This window comes from Myiozetetes cayanensis, unplaced genomic scaffold (genome assembly GCF_022539395.1).
Source record: "Myiozetetes cayanensis isolate MyiCay16 unplaced genomic scaffold, myiCay2020 scf20-37, whole genome shotgun sequence".
Taxonomy (NCBI): domain Eukaryota; kingdom Metazoa; phylum Chordata; class Aves; order Passeriformes; family Tyrannidae; genus Myiozetetes; species Myiozetetes cayanensis.
Window position 1 is genome coordinate 7,989,950 of NW_026087412.1, and position 21,858 is coordinate 8,011,807.

General features: G+C 46.8%; 1 protein-coding gene across 1 annotated transcript; it reads left to right on the forward strand.

The window, feature by feature from the left end:
* Positions 1-12,884: 12,884 nt before the first annotated feature.
* On the forward strand, positions 12,885-19,427 carry ITPRIPL2 (ITPRIP like 2). Its single transcript, XM_050317815.1, has 3 exons — positions 12,885-12,926; positions 13,608-13,824; positions 13,974-19,427. Exons 1-3 carry the CDS (start codon positions 12,885-12,887, stop codon positions 15,470-15,472), a joined length of 1,758 nt encoding a protein of 585 aa, XP_050173772.1. The 3' UTR covers positions 15,473-19,427.
* The last annotated feature ends 2,431 nt before the right edge of the window (positions 19,428-21,858 follow it).

Here is a 21,858-nt window from a genome sequence, read left to right on the forward strand (position 1 = left end):
TGGTGTTCAGCAGTGGTGGGACTGGCTTCTGACAGAACTGCTCATGTGATTGTCCAAGATGTGGGAGGCCTCTGAGACCATCACACACTGCTCACTTGGGGCAACATTTAAGAGACAAATCTTATGTTTAATATATTTGTTTTGACCAAAGGCTGGGAACATCAAATGCCGGGAAGTTGCTGTGTGAGATCAGTGTGTTTGGCCGTATCTGCTGCAACTCTGGAAGTTCTCATAGCGAGTTCTTTGTCCTCACCATCTGAACACATCCCGTACATTTGATTAGGGTGTCAGACAGTAACACTGTTTCTAGCTGCGAGCATAAAATGTGAATTGAGAGAACAACTCTGCTTTATGTTCCAGAGCAGGATTTGGTCCTTCTTTACTGGAGCAGCAGATTTATAATCCATTATGATGTGGGTGGGCTGTTCTTCTGTCACTTACAATGGCTATGCATTTCCCTGTTCCCTGCCAGTTTACTCTTGTTGTTGTTTTACACAGAAAATGGAGTTGCTTTTCATTTTTCTCAGGAGAAAGAGACTTTTTTGTTTAAAAACCCATTTGGGATTGTAAAAGACTGAAAAAAATGGTAGAAGGTTACAAAACAACTAGAGATGCTCAGTGCTGTACAGAACTATTGTACAGCTGCTGCAAGGCTGTAGTTACTTTTTGGATGTTATTTTGAGGCAGAACTAAGCTAACTAATAACTTAGCCATCCCAGCAGGGGTTAATGGCAGGCAGAGACCAAAGTATATAGCTTATACAAGTCTGTTATCATTGTGATTCTCAGTGAACTCTGGTCATGTTGACAGAGGAAAAGGAGCCTGGATGAGACAGAAGGGCTGTGAAATGCTGCATTTTCAAAACAGGGGGTGGGAAAGATTGACAGGGTCTTCACTGTGACTTTGAGTTTTGTGGCTTCCTTGTAAACCGTAAAATACACCCGTAATTTGAGTTTCATAATATGCAGGGGGATGAAATCCTTCCCCTCAAAATAATGAGGGTTTCTTCTATCTCCTGTGATTATCCAGGGCTTGATCCCAATTTTCTCATGCAAAAGGAGAGTTTTATTTCTTGGTGAGGGGGAGCAGAGGGTGTCAGTCTGTGTGTGTGGAGGGCTCTAGGGCTGTTACCTGCTCTTTGATCAGCGTCTCACCTCTTGCTGGTTCCTTCTGCAGTCGGTGCTGGGGGACCTGGCCCCTTTTCTCCAAAGCTGCTCTGAGTCAGAGATTAAGGTAATGACAGTGCTTGGAGGTGAGTGGCACAGCCAGATGGTGCAGTCCCTGTGCTGAGCACTGGGGCTGTTCCTGATGCTCTGACAGTTCTGGAGCAGCATCTCTGCACAAGGCACGTGTAGGTGTGGCTGTGCCAGGACACGTTTCAGCCTCTTGCTGCGGCCACTGGGCCAGGCAAAAATCAAATGCCCATGGCTGGGATTAATGTGGTGATGCTGAACATAAGATGAAAGGATTTGTGTCAAGGGCATGTAGGGATAGGACAAGGGGCAATGGCTTTATGCTGACAGAGTGGGTTTAGATTAGACAGAAGGAAGAATTTCTTCACTGTGAGGGTGGTAAAGCACTGGAACAGGTTCCCACAGAGGCTGTGGATGCCCCATCCCTAGAAGTGTTCAAGGCCAGGTTGGATGAAGCTTGGAGCAGCCTGGTCTGGTGGAAGGTGTCCCAGAAATCCCCCATGGCAGGGGGGTAGAACTAGATGATCTTTAAGGTCCCTTCCAACCCAAACCATTCTATGATTCCATGATTTATGGTGCAAATCATGTAAAATGAGACTCATAGGATTGTTTGGCAGAGAGTGAAATCATTGTCTGGGATGGGCTTCATCTTTGCAGTAAATGTGTGGCCACTTGAGCACACCAAGCTAGGCTTGCCATCAACTGAGGATATGCCATACAGCCCCCATGCTGGGGATGATGTGGGTTGTATATATCTACTTTTTCTTAGCGTTTCCAGGGTTATTTAATCTATACAGGCCCTTGTGTGTGCCTTGTTTCTTGGCGTTAGGGAAGACATAATTTGAAATGGTGTGCTGGTAATTTTTTACCTCTGGCTTCAAGATTATGGCATCTTCACTTGCATTGAATTCTGCATGTACTTTTTTAGCCTGGGAAGCTTAAAGGGATAAGATAAAAATACTGGCCGGTTTCAAGGAGGAATGTGTGTGATAAGGGAGGAGATTGTTTAAAGGTACCATTTTTCTGTTTGTTACTTCAGTTTTCCAGGGCGTCTGAGATGAAAAATCTGAATGGATTTAGGACAGTGGCAGTTGTACCTCAGGTGTTTTTGAGAAGTACCACCTTGTGCTACAGTTTTGCAGAGCAGAACCCAAACCTGAGCAGAGCAGGGGTGGTACCTCTGTGTCCAGCAATACAGCTTATGGCAGCAGCAGTGTTTCCTAGTGTTAAGATGCAGATTGTTATACCTATGCTGATATTTAGAAGGTGGAGGTTTTGGTGCTGAATGTCCTTGTTTCACTATCTCTGGCCATGGCACTGCCTTTACTTGTGCCTGTTCTTAGCTGGAAGCAAATGATGTTCTGATGGAAACCCAGGAATCACACAGTGTTACTTGGAAAGGAACTCTGGAGGTCATCTTGTCCAACCTCCTGCTGGAGGCAGAACTGTGGCCAGCACTAAAGGAGGTCAGCCATAACTTTTTCTAGCCAGGTGATGAAAACCTCCAAGGACAGAAATTCCACAGCCTGTTCTGGTCCTGCATTAACCTACCAGTGATGCTTTTTTCCTGATATCTATCCTGAACCTTCCAAGACTCTTGCTGTTGCTGCTGCTGCTTGTTATGTCATATGACACCATGGAGAAGGGTTTGCCTTCACTATCTTAGTAAATAGTTTTTGAGTAGTTTTAGGCAGCTATTAGATCCCTCAGATCTTACCTTCCCAGTGTACTGGGCTGCCCAGGTCAGAGCAGGGGCAGCAGTGGGTGAGGGGGATTTGAGGTTTTTTGCAATGCATTTTGAAGGCAAGTTCTGCCAGCCTTGTTTTAGCAGGCTGTCAAGAGTTCCTCCCAAGCCTGGGTTTGAGGGCAGCTGTACAGTCAGAGGCTGCTAACTATGTATGCAAATGCATGAAACATTAAGTGGAGTGAAAAGCATTTGCTTGTAGGGGCAGACAGACATGCAGTGTCAAGGCAGATGACTCAGTCGTGTTGATCTCTGTTGCTATCTCTGGATTAAAGTAAGCTCCCTCTTTAGATAGTAGCCTAATTTAAAACTGTCCCATCTTGCTGATGGTAGATTGTTTCCTCCCTCCCGTGGGGCAGAGACCTGCTTCAGGGTGCCACCCAGCTTCTAAGGAAGGGGAACATGCACAGGTTGCTTTCCCAGGACTGATGCCCAAATGATGACACAAAGGAGCCTTTGCTGTCTGGATGTGTTGTCCTAAATCCCCCATCAGCCAGTGGCTGTGGATGCCAAGGCAGGTGCAGCAGTCCCACTGTCAGGAGTGATGGTCTCTCCCCTGCTAGCCTGAAGCATTCTCATGAGAAAGGGGCTTTGCTTTAGGGCTGGCTTACGAGAAGACCAAGACTACTACAGATAAAAGTTTATGCTTAACTCTCAGCCCAAGAGCAATGGGGATAATTGGATGCTCCATGTTAAACTTGGAGGCTTTAGTGACTTACCTGTGGCCACTTATCAAGTCTGTGGCCGAAATACACTGGAAATGCAGTTTGAGAGGAGCTGAATCTCCCTTCTGTCTGTACTAGCTGTACTAACCTGCTATGCACTCCTGCTAAGTGAAAATGTGCTTTCAAGTGGGTTTTTATCCAGCAAAAGAACAGCAGCAGGACTTAAAATCACTGGTGAGATTATTCTGCAAGTGTAGGTTAATGGCTTGATTCCAGCCCTGACCTGGCAAGCTAACTGCTAGTGACGGGTGAGGAGCTGTCTTTCACATCTTATCTTGTCAGCTCTCGTTGTTCTGACTTTGGCAGGAAAAATGCTGTTTACTTGAAGACTTTGAAGGTGGTTGAGAGAAGACTGAAAGTGGTTGAAATGTGTTTTGGTCTTTTTTTTTTTCTTTAATTAATAACTGTCCGCTTTTCAATTCCTCCCACCCAAATATTGCAGCAATACTCGCTAATGAGAAATAATTATATCTCAATTTTAAGTGACACAAGTGCTATTGTTTACACAAAATGTGAGAGTCTTGTGAGACATGGGGCATATGTTTAGAGGGATAATGCATGAGAAATCAGTTCTCCTTGGGAGAAGAGCCTTGCAAAGGAAGATGACAGATACATGTGTTTATATACAGACTCTGGAGCTGGCTGTGTTTGCTTATCATTTGTCATAAATGCAGAGGCTTGCAGCACAGAGCACCAGTTCAGCATAAGCTGGAACATATGGTCCTCTCCAGCAGATGTGACATGAATCCTAATGCTCACTGGATGTTTCAGGTTGGTGACCAGCAAGAGGATTTATCCTGGTAAGCTGGTATGAGCGTTCTTGAAGCTTTCCCATGGATTGTTGCTCCATTTGGGATTTTTGCATGGATAAGGCAGGAGAAGTATGGCCTGGTTTTCAGCTTGCATTGCTGGCAATTCATAACTGCTGAAGCAGCCAGCTGGACCCACCTGATACATTGCTTGGATATGATGTTGCAAACTGTTGGGATAAAAATGTTTACATGAAGCTACTGCGTTGAAGTACTCTGATAGTTCATTATTTCTTTCCTACTGACTCATCATTCTCCATAGACTTAGTATCCAAACAGAAATAACTCACCAGCACCAGTGGTGAAAGCCCCGTGTCTTGTTTTCAGTGACTTTCCTATTAACAAGAAAATGCATGGTTATATTTTTTCCTTCTTTTTTCCCTACACTTGCCCAAATACATATGGTACTGCTACAGCCTTTGCTTTTAGGTGATGTGTTGTGCTACACCCTCCATCTGTCTTCTAATACTGAGTACTTATTCCAGGCTGACCTGTAGTAAGTTAGGAATAATCAGCAGAACTTTAGCACACTTGTCTTTGATTTACTAAAAAAAGAACCCCAAAAACCTAATCCCAAAAATTTCACTTATGAAGTCCTATAAGTCACAGCCAAGAGCAACCAAATTACAGAACAAATTACATGACCTGCATGTGTTATGAAAACAGCAGAAAACCAAGAGAAGTTTAGAGGAGATTTCCTAGAGAATATTTATCCACACTGTAAAACCAGTGATAAATTTTCCTGTATCTGGCAATTATTGTTTCACATTCTACTCTTACTCAGTGTTCACCCTCTTCATCTTAGGCAACACTTACTCATTCCTTAGTTCTCCCACATACCAAGATATTAATCTGCTTTTCATACAAACAGTCAGTGATCTGAAGTTGCTACAACACACCAGCATGGACTTGATTCAGTAGCTGGTTTTGTTTGCTTTCATTTTTGTTTGTTTGTTGTTAGGGAGAAAGAATCCCAAGTGGATCAAAGTCCATGTGGTCTCTGGAGCTGCACCCATGCCCCTACTTCTTGCCCCTGTGTTTAGACTTGCATGCTGTGAAGTTTCAGAAGTTGTAGCCATTACCCATCTGGCCACATCTTCAGGTCTGCTGGGTGCTCTCCACTGGCTCTTCCAGGATGCAGAGAGCACACAGGTATATTTATGTCTGTCTGGGACTCAGAGTCTTCCCAGCCCCTCTTGGTGAGCTCCTGACAAAGGGTGTGCTCACACTGCTGAGCAGGAGCTGGGTTTCCCTGAAGCAGAGGGGAGGTGATTTGATGGTGTCCCAGTGACCTGCAGCACGACTGGAGGCCAGGAGAGGGACAACCTGTCTGTCATTGAGCTTCCCCATACTGGGCCACTATCTTCAGGTGGCTTTTGACCTGGATAGCTTGCCTTCTGCCAATGGATGAAGATAGGCACTAAAGTTACCTGCGTTTCTACTTCCCCCTCTTTCTTTGATCAATGGACAGGTTGTAAATGGACTTGTTGGCTGACTGGGAGATACCTGTTCTTTGTGATAGTCATCTATTTGTGGAGCTAAAGCAGTGCTGTAGGGCATGAGAAGCTGTATAAACAGCACAAACTACAAATGACAGAGGGCACTGGAGGCAAGTCTCAAGAAACCGCTGTTTCGAAGTTGCTTACACAAAGTATTTGGTGAACAACTTCAAGTAAGATAAATGTCCAAAAGTGCATGAATGGTTCATTAAAACAAGGGAAATAAATCCAATGAAGCATTCAACCATCATGAATAATTCATTGTTCTCAAATATAGTTATGTGATATTTAAAATATTTTTTTATGCTTATAATCATAAATCTGACAAAAAAATTGATCCAGAAAGGGGGTTTATCATTTACTCCCAAGCCAAAGACTGATGCTGAAACTGTGAGCTGAAATCTCTTCGTGAATTCAGATGCAACCCTTAGTATTTCATACTTCTTAAATGTCTAAAAATCTTCCTGTAGAGGTGAGCTGTTAAAGCTCCCCTCAGATCAGATCCCAGAAAAGCTGGGAGCACAATGTATGGAGATTTCAAGTCTGTAACTTCCAATATCAAAGTGCTTTTGCAGAGAGCTTGAAATCCATGCAGCCTGAGGCAGCTCTCCCCAAACCTCTGTCATCTGTCACACCGTGGCAGGAGGCAGAGCTGAGAGAGGGAGGGGAATAACACATTAATATGAGGACAAAGCTGTGTCATTTAAAGTATTGCAGTCTGAGCAGAAGCTTGGGTTTGGGTAGGTAGCAGTTCTTTATTTTTCAACCCATGCTCTTCATTCTTTGCTCACCATGGTAATCCCTTTCCTCTGTTTCCACAGGGATCAGCAAATTGTTGTGGGGGTGGCTGGGACATCTCTGCTCTGTGGTCCACATCCCCAGTCCCTGAAGGGTGATGCTGCAGTGGGTCCAAGTTTCACTTTAACACTGTAGGTGATCTTGAACTGCTCCATGCCTTCTCTGACATTTATGTCCTCCTTTAGTTATGAGCATATTCTTTCCCATTCAGAGAGGATCCAGACATAAAGATCCCAGAGGCATTGGTGACCCTTCTGCTAAGGAAAGGGCTGGTTCTGGGCATTGCAAGGTGAGCCCAATGCTAATGAGATGTTTGTAGAAGCCCCAGTGAGGGATCCACTCACTTGCACTAGTAGGACTTCAGCCTGGTCATGGATGTATCTGTTCCCACCTGTGCTGAGATAGGGAAAAGTGAACCTTTTGTATTCATTGTTCTCTTCCCCATTTGCAGGTACCACTTTAGAGATGGCAAAGGGAACAGGAGGCAACATGTTCTGAAAGTAAAGTAAGAAATAACATCCAGCTGTGAACCAGCTTGAAAAGGCAGTTTGGGCTTGACCCCAGTCTCCCTTAGGGAAGCCTGTTGCCATTCCTGTTGTTTCAGTGAGTTTGCTTTGTGTTTGTACCTATGTGAGATGAGGGCAACCCATATTTTACAGTTCCAGGGAACATTGTATTGTAAATTTAAAAAAATAGATTTAAATTGAATTAGGTAGAACATGAAAGATGCTCCCACCTCTGATCAAGTGGATGGCACTGTAGTAATAAGGAAACCTATGACACCAGATGTAAAAATAGCTGTCATTTAATGAGCTCATCTGAATGGCCTTGAACAAAGATGGGAATATGCTGCAGTTGCTCTCTTGCTAATGAAGTAATTGTGTTGCTTTGCATTGATCTGTAGAAAGTTTTATCTTAGTTAAAGGGGTGCAGCCTGAGAAATTGGTGTGGAGGGATGCTGGGAAGAGATCAAGATTAGCCATCTGGGTGGGATTTCAGGTTCCATCACTGTGATGCTCGACACCTCACAGGGCAGCCCAGCAGGTTAAGAATTTCCCTTGCAGCAGGAAGATTACACGACTGAGGCTGATTTTTAGGCATGATTTAAACACCTGTGTGTGCAGACATCTCCTATACCAGGCACCGTGCTGCAAGGTTTTCTTTTCAACTGATGGTGAGCAGTGCCTGTAGCATCTCCCAGCACCTTTCCATCCAAATCGGGTGGGCCAGAGCAGTGCAGAGGACACTGCCCTGCATTGGATGATGTTGCTGGGATGGCCCTTCCTGATGGAGATGCTCCCAGCTGGGGATTGCTGCCAAATTCCATGTGTGGGTGTGAGGTGAAACCTTGAAACCCCCCTGAGCCCAAGGACCTCTGCTACTGTCCCTGCGGGAATGCAAGGGTGAGAAACTGTGCTGGCTTGGGTCCTTTGATCAGTTTTGGGTTGCTTTTCCTTCTCCATAGGTCACTTTCCTTTTAAGCCATTCGCTTTTTCCCTCTCTGTCCTAGACAGGATGAGGTAATGGTCTAGGGCAAGGCTTCCTGGAGCTACCACTGCCCTCCAGCCTGGCAGACAGGGTGCTGTGAGCCAAAGCATCAGCTTTTCCCACAATAATTGCTAAGTGCTGATAAGCTGGTTTCCCTGGACAGATCCTCCCTCACTCAGGTTTCCTCCTACGCTGCATTTTCCCTCCTTTTCCCTGGGTGGGTGATCCAGCCCAGGCTCATCAGGAGGAGTGTCAGCTGAGCCAGGATCATCTCATTATGTGAGGCTGTAAGCCGATAACAGGGCTTGTTCCCTGTTGTGGGCTTACCTTTGATTCTGCAGGGTGTATCTCAGCGCTTTGTGCCTAAGCTTCCTCTTTGCAGCTCGCTGCTGCAGGTTGTTTGTCAGGCACAAAACCCCTTCTCTAATTTCATGGCAAGCTTAGGGGTACACAAGTCCAAAGCTGAAAGACAGGGAGGCCAGGCAGGCTCACGGCTGGGACCCAGTAATGAGAGTCACTGGAGGGGAGAGGGGCAGCTGCTGCCACTGCTGCTCTTTAGAAGCCATCAGTGACACTGCCACAGCACTGCTGAAAACAGCAGGGAGCTGTGGGACAAGCCTGATGTCTCCTCTCTAACTCTCTTGCACCGGTTATGAAAAACAGAAATGGCACAACAACCCCAAACTGGTATAATGAAACTGTTACAATCCTCATTTGAATTACTCTTCTTTAATCAGCACATTAGGGCTCAGCTATGCGATCACTTTTTATTAGTTTAGCAAGTTATGGTGCAAATACCCATTTCAGTGACTTACCATTAATTATGCTAAACTATTTCAGTCAGTGATTAAATTTACATTGCAACACACACAAATGCATCCGGATTTAATTAGATTGGTATTAAACTGTTTTTTATTAAACTGGTTTAACACAAGCACATGCAAGGTTTGACTCTATCTGATGCTTTTTAAGCCTGGGGATTCCGTGTTGGGGGTTCTCAGACCCACTAGTTCTGCTGAGCCCTGGGGGTGGTAGGGGAAGGGAAGCGTTGAGCAGGCTCCTGCACGGGGAAGGTGACACACTGGAGCCTTGTCACCAGCACAGCATGATCACCTCCTCTGCTGCCCTAGGAAAGCTACCAGGGCTGGTTGGATGGAGTGTTTAGATAGAGCACTGGAAGCTATACCTCAGCATGACTTGTCATTCAAATGTAGATCACATCAAATACTGAACTTAGAGCAATGTCAAGATTTATGGTCTTGACCTGGAGAGTTGTCATGTTTCCATTTTCAGTGTAAAAAACATTCACAGTTACTGCTGATCCCCTTTCCAGATGATGGTTGCATACTTGCATTCTTCATGCTGAAAGATATTTCCTCTCTCTGATGCTGTAGTTGGATTTCTTCACAACATGAGCCACTTCAGCTTTCTGGAGGACATGGGATATCACTCTGCCATGGTCACAGCTTGTCAGACAGAACTCAGCATCCCAACTGACACTGATGTAGATAGGCTGGTGCCTTTTTTCCTGTTTCATTGCTTAGCTGGAAACATATAGAGATGGCTTTCTGAATGCTGGAGTAATGGGTAAGTGTAAATGCCCTGCTCACGCAAGTTTTTATGCAAAAAAAGTAGTCCTTGAGGCCTTGCAAATTATATGGGACAAGCTGGAAATGAACCAGCTGATGCTGTTACTGATCATCAGTGTAGAGCCAGGGTATTTTTGTTTGTGATAAGGACAAGCTTGGGCAAGAGGCTGTTGTATGAGTTACTCAGGAAGCCATCCTTCTACAGCAAGGAAATCCTGTATTGGGCTGTATGTGATTTATAGCAACCTGGGCTGCTTGCAGGCTCTCAGATTAAGAAGTGCTACACCCTGTTGATAACTAGTGAGCAAACAGACTGGCAGAGGTGGCAAGAACATCCCACTTATTAAACAGAAAATATTTTAAGAGGGAATATGCACTAATCTCTCTACCCCTAAAACTCCTCCATGTCCATGTGCATGCTTTGGAGGTTAGACTCTCCTCAGTCCTGGGTTGTTGAGTCTCCTCATCTGTTTGTGGTAGCAAGAACACCCTTGCTTGTTCTCCCATCCCTTGCTGTTGTGGCTGGCAGAGATTCATTAGTCCACAATAAAAGATGGATTCATGTCTGCTTGATGCTGTTGGTTTGCATGGTAGTTAATAGTATCCCATAAAACCTGGGAGTCAGACGAATGGCAGGCGAAGGATGTTTATTATGATTGTGGCATCTCCCTGGCAGGACCACCCAGTGGGCTGGGGGACAGATGTGCTGGCAACTTTGCTTTCAGAGGAAATAATTAAAAGAGTAATGACTGGGGCATGAAGTTGAGTGACACATCTTGTATTTTTTTGTAATCAATTATTCTACTTTTCTGCTATAGACCATTTAATAAAGCACTATAAGAAGTTGGAGGTAGAAGAGCAGCTGTACATCACTGGTGCAGGAAGGGATCCCCACATATTTCCTCCTGCACCTGCAATGAACCACACGCAGCTTTGGTTCACCAGGGCAGATACTGACCTGGGATAGATGGGGGGAAGTCTGAGGCTTGTGTCTCAGGTAGATTGTGGAAACACCGGACAAACATCATCACCTGTCCGTGTCTTGTGTTTTTCTGCCACTTTCTTCTACCTCCTTGGATGGTGCAGACTTCTCTGCCTACATCTAAGAGTGTCTGGCATACTGTAGCATGAACAAATCAGCCACACAGATGTGACTGATGAAATACTGCTAGAATGGATGCTCTAACCCAGTGATTTCTTTTGCCTCTGCAAATCTGCCCCAGAGCTATCATTCAGATCATATATACTGGGATATCTATTTTTAGCTCAGGCTTGTTTGAGAATACCATTATTCCTTATTTAGTGAACAGGATATCCTGGATATGGGACATTCTGAAGCGAGTGTTTAGATAACATCGATTTAAACAATGGGTGATTTAAACAATAGTAGTAAAAATTGATGTTATGAATTCTCTCAGGTCACAATTTTGAGGTCAGGGTTATTAGTGTACAACCTATTATTTTTCTTGAGTGCACAATTGCTATTAAAAAGTTCATAAAGCTGAGCACCTCTGTGATGTCTCCCACCTCTGACATATTGAGCATTTTGACCAGAGACCCACCCTGTGCTCAGGGAGACATGAAGCAGCCAAGCCCCAGAAAATAGGCTGTTGGCCACCTTTTATCAGCCTCAGGTTCCACAGCTCTCATCGTGCATCTGGCTGAGGAGGTGAGAAAGGGCCCACTGGTAATTTAAACAGCAATAGTGTAAATCAGTGTTGTGGATTCATTCTGGCTGATTTTACGGTTGCGGTTATTTGTGTACAACACGTCACTCTGCAGCCTCAAGAGAGGTCTGCCCCGGCACCAGCTGGGCACGTAGGAGCCTGTGCTGGGCTGGTGTTTGTGCTGGTGGGTCTGGTGTGACTGGTCACAGACTTTTGGCCCGCTGGCCCCGGGGCCTGTCCCACTGGCTGGGGTGACATCTGCATTTCCTCCCATCCACGGGGCCCACAGCTGGCTGGGAGGGTGCAGCATTTCCCCGTACACAGGTCCCACAGGGGTAACTGCTGTGCTGCTCAGCTCTAGGTCACCCCGTGGACAGGCACGAAGGGCTGTGCCAGCTCCTGCACGTGTAGCTGTCTGTCTCCTGAGCGTGGCCGTGCAGCTAATCAAATCAACCCTGCGTGAAAAGAGTGCAGGCTGTCTTCAGAAATCAGTGTGCCTGCAGCAAGGCCTGGAGGCATGTGAAACATGCTGGGCTTGAGGGTGTGAAAAAGCAAAGGCTAGTAAAAATTGAATGCATGGGCCAAAGGTTCAGAGTTCAACAGTATTTTCAGATGAAACATCTCAAAGGATTGGTTTAATACCAGCACAGCTGTGGTTTTTTTTAAACAGTTTGGAGGCTTGGGGGTACAGAACAAAGTGAAGTGAGGGGTCACTGGCAATAAGCAGCACAATGCATGTTTTTGTCCCCTTATTTGGCTTTGTAAAGAAATACAGGAAAACATGAAACAAGGAGTGGGGAAGAAAGATGCTTTTCACTTCCTGGTTGTTTTTTCCCCAAGATATGGCTGTTGAGGAGTGACATTTCTGAGTAGCAAGGCTGTGGATTCAGCTGCCTGCAGCTGTCAGAAAACATGCTTTTGGTTGTGGAGCATGGAATACTGTACTGGCTGTTATAAAATTACCTACAGTTTCTTACCTTTGCATCTGCTTTATTTTTAATTTTAAAAAGTCCTCAAACTCCTGATTGTAAGTCCAAGAGTCAGAGTTGGAGTGGTTAGGACCTCTCTTTGTATCTCTCAAATGTACTCTTGACTCTCACCCTAGTTTTTTTGCCTGTGAATTAATTCAGGCTGCTTGACCTTGGTTACCCAGTTTGACTTTGTGTGAAGCATCTTGGCTATAAAACATAAGCTACTTTCGATGAAGTATGATTTTCATGTAGTTGAAGTCATATTTTGTGTCATATAAAGACAAATTACATAACCAAAGATTTGTACAGCCTTTGTTTGATTCTCTGACCGGTCCTTTGTTACAGCATTTTCAGCTCGCTGGCTTCAGTCTCTTCTGTTCAAGCACTACTTTTTCACCTTCATGGGGCCACCCGTTGCCAGTGTGCAGATGCAGCAAGTCTCAGTAATGCAGTAAGAACATAATCACCTGAAATTAAACCACAGAATGCTTACACAGATGGTCCTTAAACTTCAGCAAACAGCTTCAAAACTCAGTAAATGTTTATTAACCAAGCAGAAGTTGAGGATGATGATCCTGTCCCATCAACATTTGAGGCTGTTTCACATACTTCCAGCAAAATATGTTTCAAAATTATCTCAGGTATCTGTGCAGATATATCCCAGGGCTATTTCTTCCTTTTTAATTTGTTAATGTAAGAATATTTGGGCACAAGGTAAAAAAACTCGAGACTTTTGAACGTTTCTGACTGCAAGCAACTGTTTGTAAGGCAGCAGCCCATCCGCACCCTGGTGCACTGGCAGTGATGGCTTTGCTGTGCCTTTGGCACCGAATCCCTCAGGCAGAGCCGGGAACCGGAGGGCCTCCCCTGCAGCGGGACAGGCCTGTAACACTTCTTTATTTGAGGAAAAAAACGTGCAACGTGGAGCTCGAGACACGGCACCGCAGCGCGGGCAGCAGCGGTCCCCGACACCGCCGTGCCCCGGTGCGGGGGTACAGAAACACCCAAGTCCCACACCAGAGCACCCCGCAGAGCCGTGCGGCGGTGAGGGGGGCGCGGAACCACGGGCCCCGTGCTCCCGGAGCGGGTCTCGCTCCGCTTTCGGGGCCGCCGGGGCTCGGCAGGCTCGGAGCGGCTCCCCCGGCGCGACGGCGAGAGGGCGGGAAACGGAGACCTCGCGGGCGGCCCCGCCGCTCCCCGCCCCGGGCCGGCCCCCGTCGGACAACGCCCCCGGCCCTCGGGCCGCCGCCCGCGGCATTTCCTCTGAGCTCAGCCGGCGGCTGACGCGGGGCCGCGTCCGTCGGAAGAGGAAGCCCGGCAGCGGAGCGGCGGCCGGGGCAGGCAGGGGCGCGGCGGGGCCGGGGGCAGCAGCGGCGCGGCCCGCGCTGGGGGCGGCCGGGGCGGCGGAGGAGGAGGGGGCCGGCGGGGGCGGGCGCTCCCCGCCCGCGGGGCCGGGCGGCGGCTCCCCCGCGGCCCGAGCCCCCGCCGAGCCCTGCCCGCCTCCCCCCTCGGCGTGCGCGGCTTCTGGCCGCTGCTCACGGCGCTCTGCACCGCGGTCCTCTGCCTCTACCAGGCGCTGCGCGGCGGCGCGGCCGGCGAGGGCGCGGGGGACGCGGCGGGGCCGGAGGAGGCGGCGGGGTCCGGGGTGCCGCTGCTGAAGGGCTCGGCGCTGCTGCTCCTGGGCTGCCTGCTCGCCCGGTGCTGCGGCGCGGCGGGCGGCGGTGCCCGGCGCGGCGGGGCGCGGTGGGCGGCGGGGGCGCGGCGCGGGGCCCTGGAGCGGTTCCACGAGCGGCAGCTGCGGGTGTCCCCGCACGTGCTGGGGCACAGCAAGGCGCACGTCGGGCGGGTGGTGGCCGAGCTGGTCCGCGCCGCCAAGGCGCAGGGGCTGCAGCCCGGCCCGCTCGCCCTCAGCCTCCGCGGGGACTTCGTGCGCATCGGCAGCGCCTACGAGCAGCACAAGGTGCGCAGCCCCGACTGCTTCGACATCCTGGTGCCCCTGCGGCTGCCGCCGCACTTGGAGCCGCAGCCGCGCTGCGCCCACGGGCTGGGACCCCGCGGCGACTTCGTGTGCGGCCTGCGGGCGAGGGACGGCTGGTCACGGCGCTGCCGGCCCTTCGCCGAGGGCTTCTGCGTGGAGCTGCAGGGCCGCAGCCACCTCTCCTCGGGGCTGGTGCTGCGCTGGTTCCAGGGCCATCTGCAGCGCTGCCTGGGCGCCGTGCGGTACCGGCTGCAGGAGCGCTGCCGCATCAGCCTCTCGGCCTGCCCCGGGCACCCACCCACGCTGCACATCCTGCCCTGCTCCGACTACGTCTGCTGCCACATCTCCATGGCCGTGCGCCTCATCCCGGCCATCCCCCTCGGCGACGCGCTCTACCTCACAGCCCTGCCGCCCCAGAACTCCCCGGGTCCCCCGGCCCCCGATGCTCTCTGGGGCCTCAATGCTTCGCGGCAGGAGCAGCGGCTGCTGGGCTGGCTGAAGGAACAGGCCCCGGCCTCCTCCTGCCACCTCAAGTGCCTGCAGATCCTCAAGGGCCTGCGGGACCTCCGCGGGCAGAGCCTGGAGGAGCCCTTCTGCTCCCAGTGGGGCCGGGTGCTCTCCTCCTACATCCTGAAGACGGCCCTCTTCTCTGTGCTGCTGCGGGGGCCCTTGGAGGCCTGGGATGAGCGGTTCCTGGTGGAGCGGCTGGAGGACCTGGTGCTGTACCTCAGGGACTGCCTGCGCAAGCAGGTGCTGATGGATTTCTTCCTGGGCAACACCAGCATCCCCGAGGCTGTGGCACTGCCCCGATTCCTCAAGGAAGCCGCCCCTGTGAACTTGCTGGCTGCCTTCGACGGGCCCACGCTGGACCTCGTGGCCTTCCAGCTGATCAGCACCTGGATCCAGGCCCCGCACATCATCAGGATGTACAGCAGTCCCCGGTACTTGCGGCCAGTGCCCACCCCGTGTGGGCACATGGCTGAGGCCAAGCAGGAGCCGCTGGCAGAGTGAGCCAGTGTCACCCCGTGGACCCTTCCAGGGCGATGCACAATCCCAGCCCAATGGTCCTTCACGAGCCTGAGGAAGGTGGGACCTGATTAAATGTGGTTCTGTGGTTTTGTCCCTGACCTGAGAAAACTTGGAATCTGGAGACCAAGACTGAAATTGTGATTCTTGTTGTTGAGTCTCATTGGTTGTACATGGGAAAATTGTGAAATTGCTGGGGAAGTGCCTTAGTGGAGAAGTCTTGCGTTCAGTTGACTTGTTTGCAAACTAACAGGTTTGAACTGACATTTTTAGAAAGCCACATTAACTTTTGTCTTAGTGGCAGAATTGACCTTTTTTTTTTTTTGAGACTTGCCTTTTATGACAGAAAATCCATTTGGGAATTAAAAATCCTGTAAACAACTCCCTTTCAACATACCAAGATGCTCTTAAAATGCAGTGAGCACTAGAGCATGGATGTGGATCACAGCTTGAAATGCTCAATGCCATGCTTTAAATTTCCTGTGTAATAGAGCGCATTGTGCTGAACAGAAATATAACATGTTGAGATGAAATTGAGGGACGACGTGAAGCCTCTCTGATAACAGTATGAAGAACCTAGTTGCACATTGCTGTGTTCCAGTGAGGGTTGTAACAAAGGATTAAAATAGAGATAAAATGAAACAATTAGCACTTTATTTTCACAAAGGCCTTATTTTTAGGGTAATTGGCTGCACTAAATATTGCTATGGAGGAGGCATTAGTATTTTGTTAAAGGAGTGGTGTTTGGATCATCCTAAGGAAAACCTCTTAAAGAAATACTCTGAGGTTCATTTGTGGGTTCTGGTTGAGTTTTATTATTTGTTCCTGTATTCAAGTATTATTTTCTTAGAATTTGCTTTACCTCAAGGACCAACAACAAAACTAACAAATTCTGTATTATTTTTTGTAACAAATCTTAAAGCAGTCCAAATCTCAGTGCCAAAGCTGACCTGCTGCACCCTCCTGCTCCCTGGTAGGAGTTTGGTGGGATTTTAGGATGACTGCCTAACCAGTTGTCTGATTGTGTCAGTGTTTGAACCAAATAACCTGACGGGATTTTTTAGTGCTGTGTCATAGCAAATCATTATTTTATTATGGGGAGGAGGAAACAAAATATTTCAGGGTACTTAAAAATTATTTAGCACTACTTTTTGGTACAGTGGCAGTTTTAGACCACCGATTCTGGTGTCCTTTAAGTATAAACATCAGGCAGATATTTCCACTTCTTGCCTTGTTATGTCCCAGTTCTGGAATAACCTGTTGAGTTGTAATGCATCCAGCTTTGCAAGTGTCCTTAGCTCGCAGTGCAGGTACCTGCTGTACGGGAACCTGACGTGCCAGGGTGTCAGCAAAGTCAGAATTTCAAATCCTTGCTTTATTTGGTCACCTGCTCAAGTATTTGATGTGTTAAGGGCCAAAATGTGTTGCTGAATTGCTGGTGTCTAGGAGTGTGTGCCTTACTACTTATTACTGTGTCCTAGGTGAGCACTCTGAAATGAATTATGAAGGACCAAGTGTAACTTCTGGGAAGCTTTAGGATAACTTGAAATTACTAATCTGCTCCTCCTCTCCTCGATGTACCAGTGTGGCTTATTCACAGCTCTGTGCATCAGAGCACAAAACAAACATTTTCAAAATCTATGAAGCTTTATAAAAATCTATTTTTCTAAGTGGAAACACTCCCTAGGCATATGTTTGCCTACTTCTGTCTATTTTTTTAACTGCTCTTGCAGTCTTGTTTTCAGGTAATTATAGCCTTAGGTCACACCCGCAAGCTGGGTTATTTTTGTATTCGAAGCACTGTGCTTCCTTCTACAAATACAAATAGTGTATTTATAGGTAGTATTGATCAAATGTTCTTTGCACATGGTATTTAAGACTAAGTCAGCTACCTTGGTATTTCCGGGATTTTTTTGGTAGCAGACCATGATATGTTCTATTTTTCCAGACTTGTGTTCCTTGGTATTTAAAATAAGATGCGGTTCTGCAATCGAAGCCATTGAATCTTTTGCCCGAAGAAGAACCAGACAGCCAGCCCAGGGTATTGTGGCTGCCTGAACTCATGACATAAAAACCCTTTAGCTGTTAATTCTGGCATCATGACCACTTCAGTCAGCTGTCTGTCAGTTTACATCACTGCATCCCTGTCTCTCTCTGAAAAGGTAGATGTACATATGTTCAGTATTGCCACAATACAGGAAAATCTGAAATAGATTTGGGAAGGATTTTCTCATTAATATGTAGTAAGGCCAGGAAAAGAGATTGGCATTGGAAAATGCATGACAGAGATGGTGGAGAATGTAAATGGTTTAGAAAATGAAAGTTGGGCTGAGGGGTGAGAATGATGGCAAACTCTCAGTGAAGACATGCTGCAAACAAGCCAAAGAACACAGGGTAAAATTGGAAGAGAGCTACTGAAAACAATCAGATTTGGAGTGCAGGGAAAAGAGATTTAGGTGGGTTTTGCTTTGACAATATTTCCAAAGCAGTTGAATCAGGATGAAAAGTGAGGCAAACCCTCTGTTTTTAGCCATGCAGGCAGATCTTCAGTGTGAGTTTATGCTCAGCAAGGCATTTTTGAGTTTGTGATGGGTGGTGATGGGAGAAAACTTCATGTGTTTGCTTTCACCTTAGGCTTGGGTGAGCTTTCTTGAAGAGGGAGGGCATCCTGCCATAAGGCAATGCTTGTGCAGGTGGTGAGAGGTCTGAGAAAATCTCTTGGATTGGATTAACTTGCGTCTCAGTTGTACAATTGAGATATTAAATGTATTTTTCTTGTCTGCTCTAAAGCATGCATTCCTGAATACGATTGACAAAAGGAGCTGATAAAAGTTGGGTTCTGTTACAGTGTTCATCTTACTCCAAAGCAGGTGGACAGCACTGGTACCTGCAGCGTGCTGGAGCAGTCAGAGGGCCTTATCTGCAAGGAGGTGTAAAGAGAACTTGACCCATATGAGTAATCCTGTGGGCCTTTTGCCTTCTTCCTCCCCTCCCAGCCCATGGATACTGCACACAGAACGAGGTTATGAGTACCTGCTTGTTAAGGTTGTAGCTGTTATAATGTACCACAGGTTTGGTGTGGTTCCCTCTGTGTGTGTAAACTGAAACACAGACACAGAGGAAAGAGCATGTTAATTTACCCCTAATGGGTAAGTTCTTGGTTCTCTTATCTGCAACCTAATTTTGCAAAGACTGTGCAAATGAAGTTGTTTCTATTGAACATTAATTGGGAAGAGGAGTCACACCTGAAAGAGAATAAGTTTATTTTCAGTACCAAAATTCATATATGTGATTTCATTTTGTATTGAAAAATGCTGTGTATTTCTCAAAGGCATTGTTGTATTTTATCTGACCAAATATCTTGCAAACATTCCTCTTGATTTTGAATCTCTGCAGAGTAATGTAAATTTTAAGTGTCTGTTTGTAATGGACATTTTTGGTACAATAATTTTTTTGCTGGTTAATCATAAGACCAAAGATTAAACTGAAGTGTTCAGCTGCTATTGTTTTGGTTTGTTTTAAAATGTTTATAGGCTCAAAGTGTCAGCCCATTTTAATGAAACGTTTATAAATTCATTTCCTATTTAATACCAAAATACATTTGCACTTTTATTGTTTCCATAAAAAGTTGGTGGTTTTGTTTGAATATTTCACTGTAGTAATAAACAGCTGTGTTAAAGCACTTATGCCTCAAGATTTAAATTCCTTGTTATCTTTTTTTCAGTCAAAGAAAAGTTCTGTGGCCACAGAACTGTGATTGGCAGGTCTCTGTGCTCTTTGGGAGGAGAATACTAAAGTGGCAAAACCATGGGAAAGCAGGAAGTCCACACCTTGGGAGTTGTGCAGAGGGACGTGGGAGGAGAGCCAGAAGAGAGAGGAGAGCACGGCTGGCACCTCTGTGGTGTTGCTGACTTGAAATGGAGCACGTTGGGGTTTGTGGTTGTCCTGCTCGGAGGTTAAGGAGGATTCAGTCCTTGTTTCCCTGGTTCCAGTTTTAGGTTGCTGCAAATCTGCTTTTTCTGTTGCTTAATGAAAAGCTAGGACTTGGTTTCACAGTATCTGTGTGATCTCTTCAGCGTGGCATGTACAGACCCGTCTCTGTTCCAAACTGTGTAGGTCGCACTTTATTAAATATGGAAAAAGTCCTTCTGGAGCCAGCAGGAGTTTTGGGGATGGGCCAGCAAGTTACCTGTCCTTTATTAGTCTTTGGTAAGATGCTAGAACTATACTCTTGGAGCTTGTGCTGATGTTCCCTATTAAAGAATGAAATAACAGCAAGGCCCTGAGCTTTTTAATCATTGAATCAAAGCAGGCTGAAAATAACGATCTCCAGATCTTTGTGTACCTGCTTTTGCCTTGCAGGGAGTAGCTTCTGTGAGAGGGGCAGTAGTTGCTGGCACAGTGCTGAGGCAGCCCAGCACTTTTCGCTGGCAGAGACTGGAAAAATGTCATTCCTTTAGTGTCAACACTCAGACACCCAAGTCAGTGCGGTGGAAATGTATTTAGAACCTTACCTCTCATAACACTGTCTCTTATTAATGGCTTCCTTTTAAAAGCAATAACCATCCTCTGGTCTCCATTCATTCCTTGCTGTGAAGTATTTCTCTGAAGCCTGAGTTTCTATTCAGCAGAAAATCATTAAAGGAAACACAGGCCTTTCCTTTCATGATAAACCTGTTAACAAAAAATTAACTGGCCTAAGGACTTGCATGCTTGATGTTTAAAGAAAAGCCTGTTTGCATCCAGCTCTTTGGATAAATTGTTTAAAACCTTTCCATCCCTGTGCAAATACATCCCTTGTAATGCAGCCAAGGTCAGTAGTGAATTGCTGATTAAATACCACTAAAGCAAGTTAAAGCTGCCTGGAAGGGAAGGGACTCGTGCATCCCATTTCCATAAGGCTCCAAAAGAGTTCAGACATGAGAAATTTGCTGTTCCAAGCTGGTTTGTTTCCTGTGTCACCTCTTTAAATGTGTGCCTGGTGAGTCTTTCCTGAGGTAGGTGACACACATTTGAGTTGCCAGCAGAAGAGCAGCCAGCCCCACTTTTGTTGGGCCAACAGCACTAGGGAGCTGGTGGTCATTGTAAGGGCGAGGACCAACACCCCTTAGAACACAAGGATTTGCCTTCAGTACTTGCTGATGCTTTGGAGCAGTGCTGTGCTTACTAGAGGGGTTGGAGTAGCTCCCAACTCTAAAACAAGCAGGATATGGAGGGCTGACCATGGATAGATCTGCCTGGGTTTCTTAAATATTTGGGATGCCTAGTTAAGAGACTACCTCTGCTCGTGTGCCTGCAGTGCTCCATTTTAAATAGGTAACCAAGACTTGGCATGTTGGCAACTGCTTTGTAAGAGAAACAAAGCACTGTAATACTCATCAGCAAGAGAGCTATAGGTACTGTGTGTTCTGTGGCTGTAAACAGCCTGTGGATTCGACTAACAATTTTTATGCAAAATGCTTAAAGGTTGTTACAAACATGTGCATCAAATGTCACCATATACCAGTCTCTGTGTTGAGGAAGCCTTGTTTTTTTCCTTTTAAAGGACAGCAGTGCTGATTCAGAGACTTGGAAAATTTCTGTCTACTCCAGTTACAGGCTGCTTGTCTTGAGACCCCTAGGAGTTTCCCCCACTTCCCCCCCCCCCAAAAAAAAACAACAACCCTGAGACCAAAGCTGCATAAAGAATACTCGGCTCTCTGGGCTGGATGTAATAAGAGTTTTTTAGTGTTTTAATGATCCTCATGATCCTCTATTGGCTTTTATCTCTTCCGCAGAGTCAATACAATAATCTGGGCAGGGGAAAGAAAGGGAGATGTAAGGTATCTAGGAGATAGGCTTGATGGAGATTATGCTGTGAAGGTTACTAGCTATCAAATTAAAGAGGAAAAATTACCCTTATGGCAGATTCATAGTGGAGAAAGTGAAAGGGTTGCTGTGAAAAGTCTCACTATGCTGACAGAAACCCAATAGCTGTAGAAATAGAGGAAGAGCTGCAGCAAAGTCCAACTGATAGCCCACTTCTCCCCTGTGATTTCAGTCCACTCCTTTCCAGTTTCAAGTAGGGGAGAAGAGAAACCTGGAGATGAATTCACTGACAAATCCCTGTGCTTACTAGTCCTGCTTCAGAGGAGGGTAACGGAGAGGCTCACTCGAAATTTCAAGGTTTAATCCTGTGCAAAATTAAAATGCTGAAATACTAAACTCCCATCAAGGGAGGGAGTGTTGAATTCACAGTTTGTGAATCTGTCTCCTGTGCTCTGACAGAGGACAATGGGGGATCACTGGTTTTAAAGACAAGTCCTTGTGAAATTCAGTTCGGTTTACATGTGCTGGAAACTGCTCTTGAGTTTCTCCGTTCCTCCTGGCAT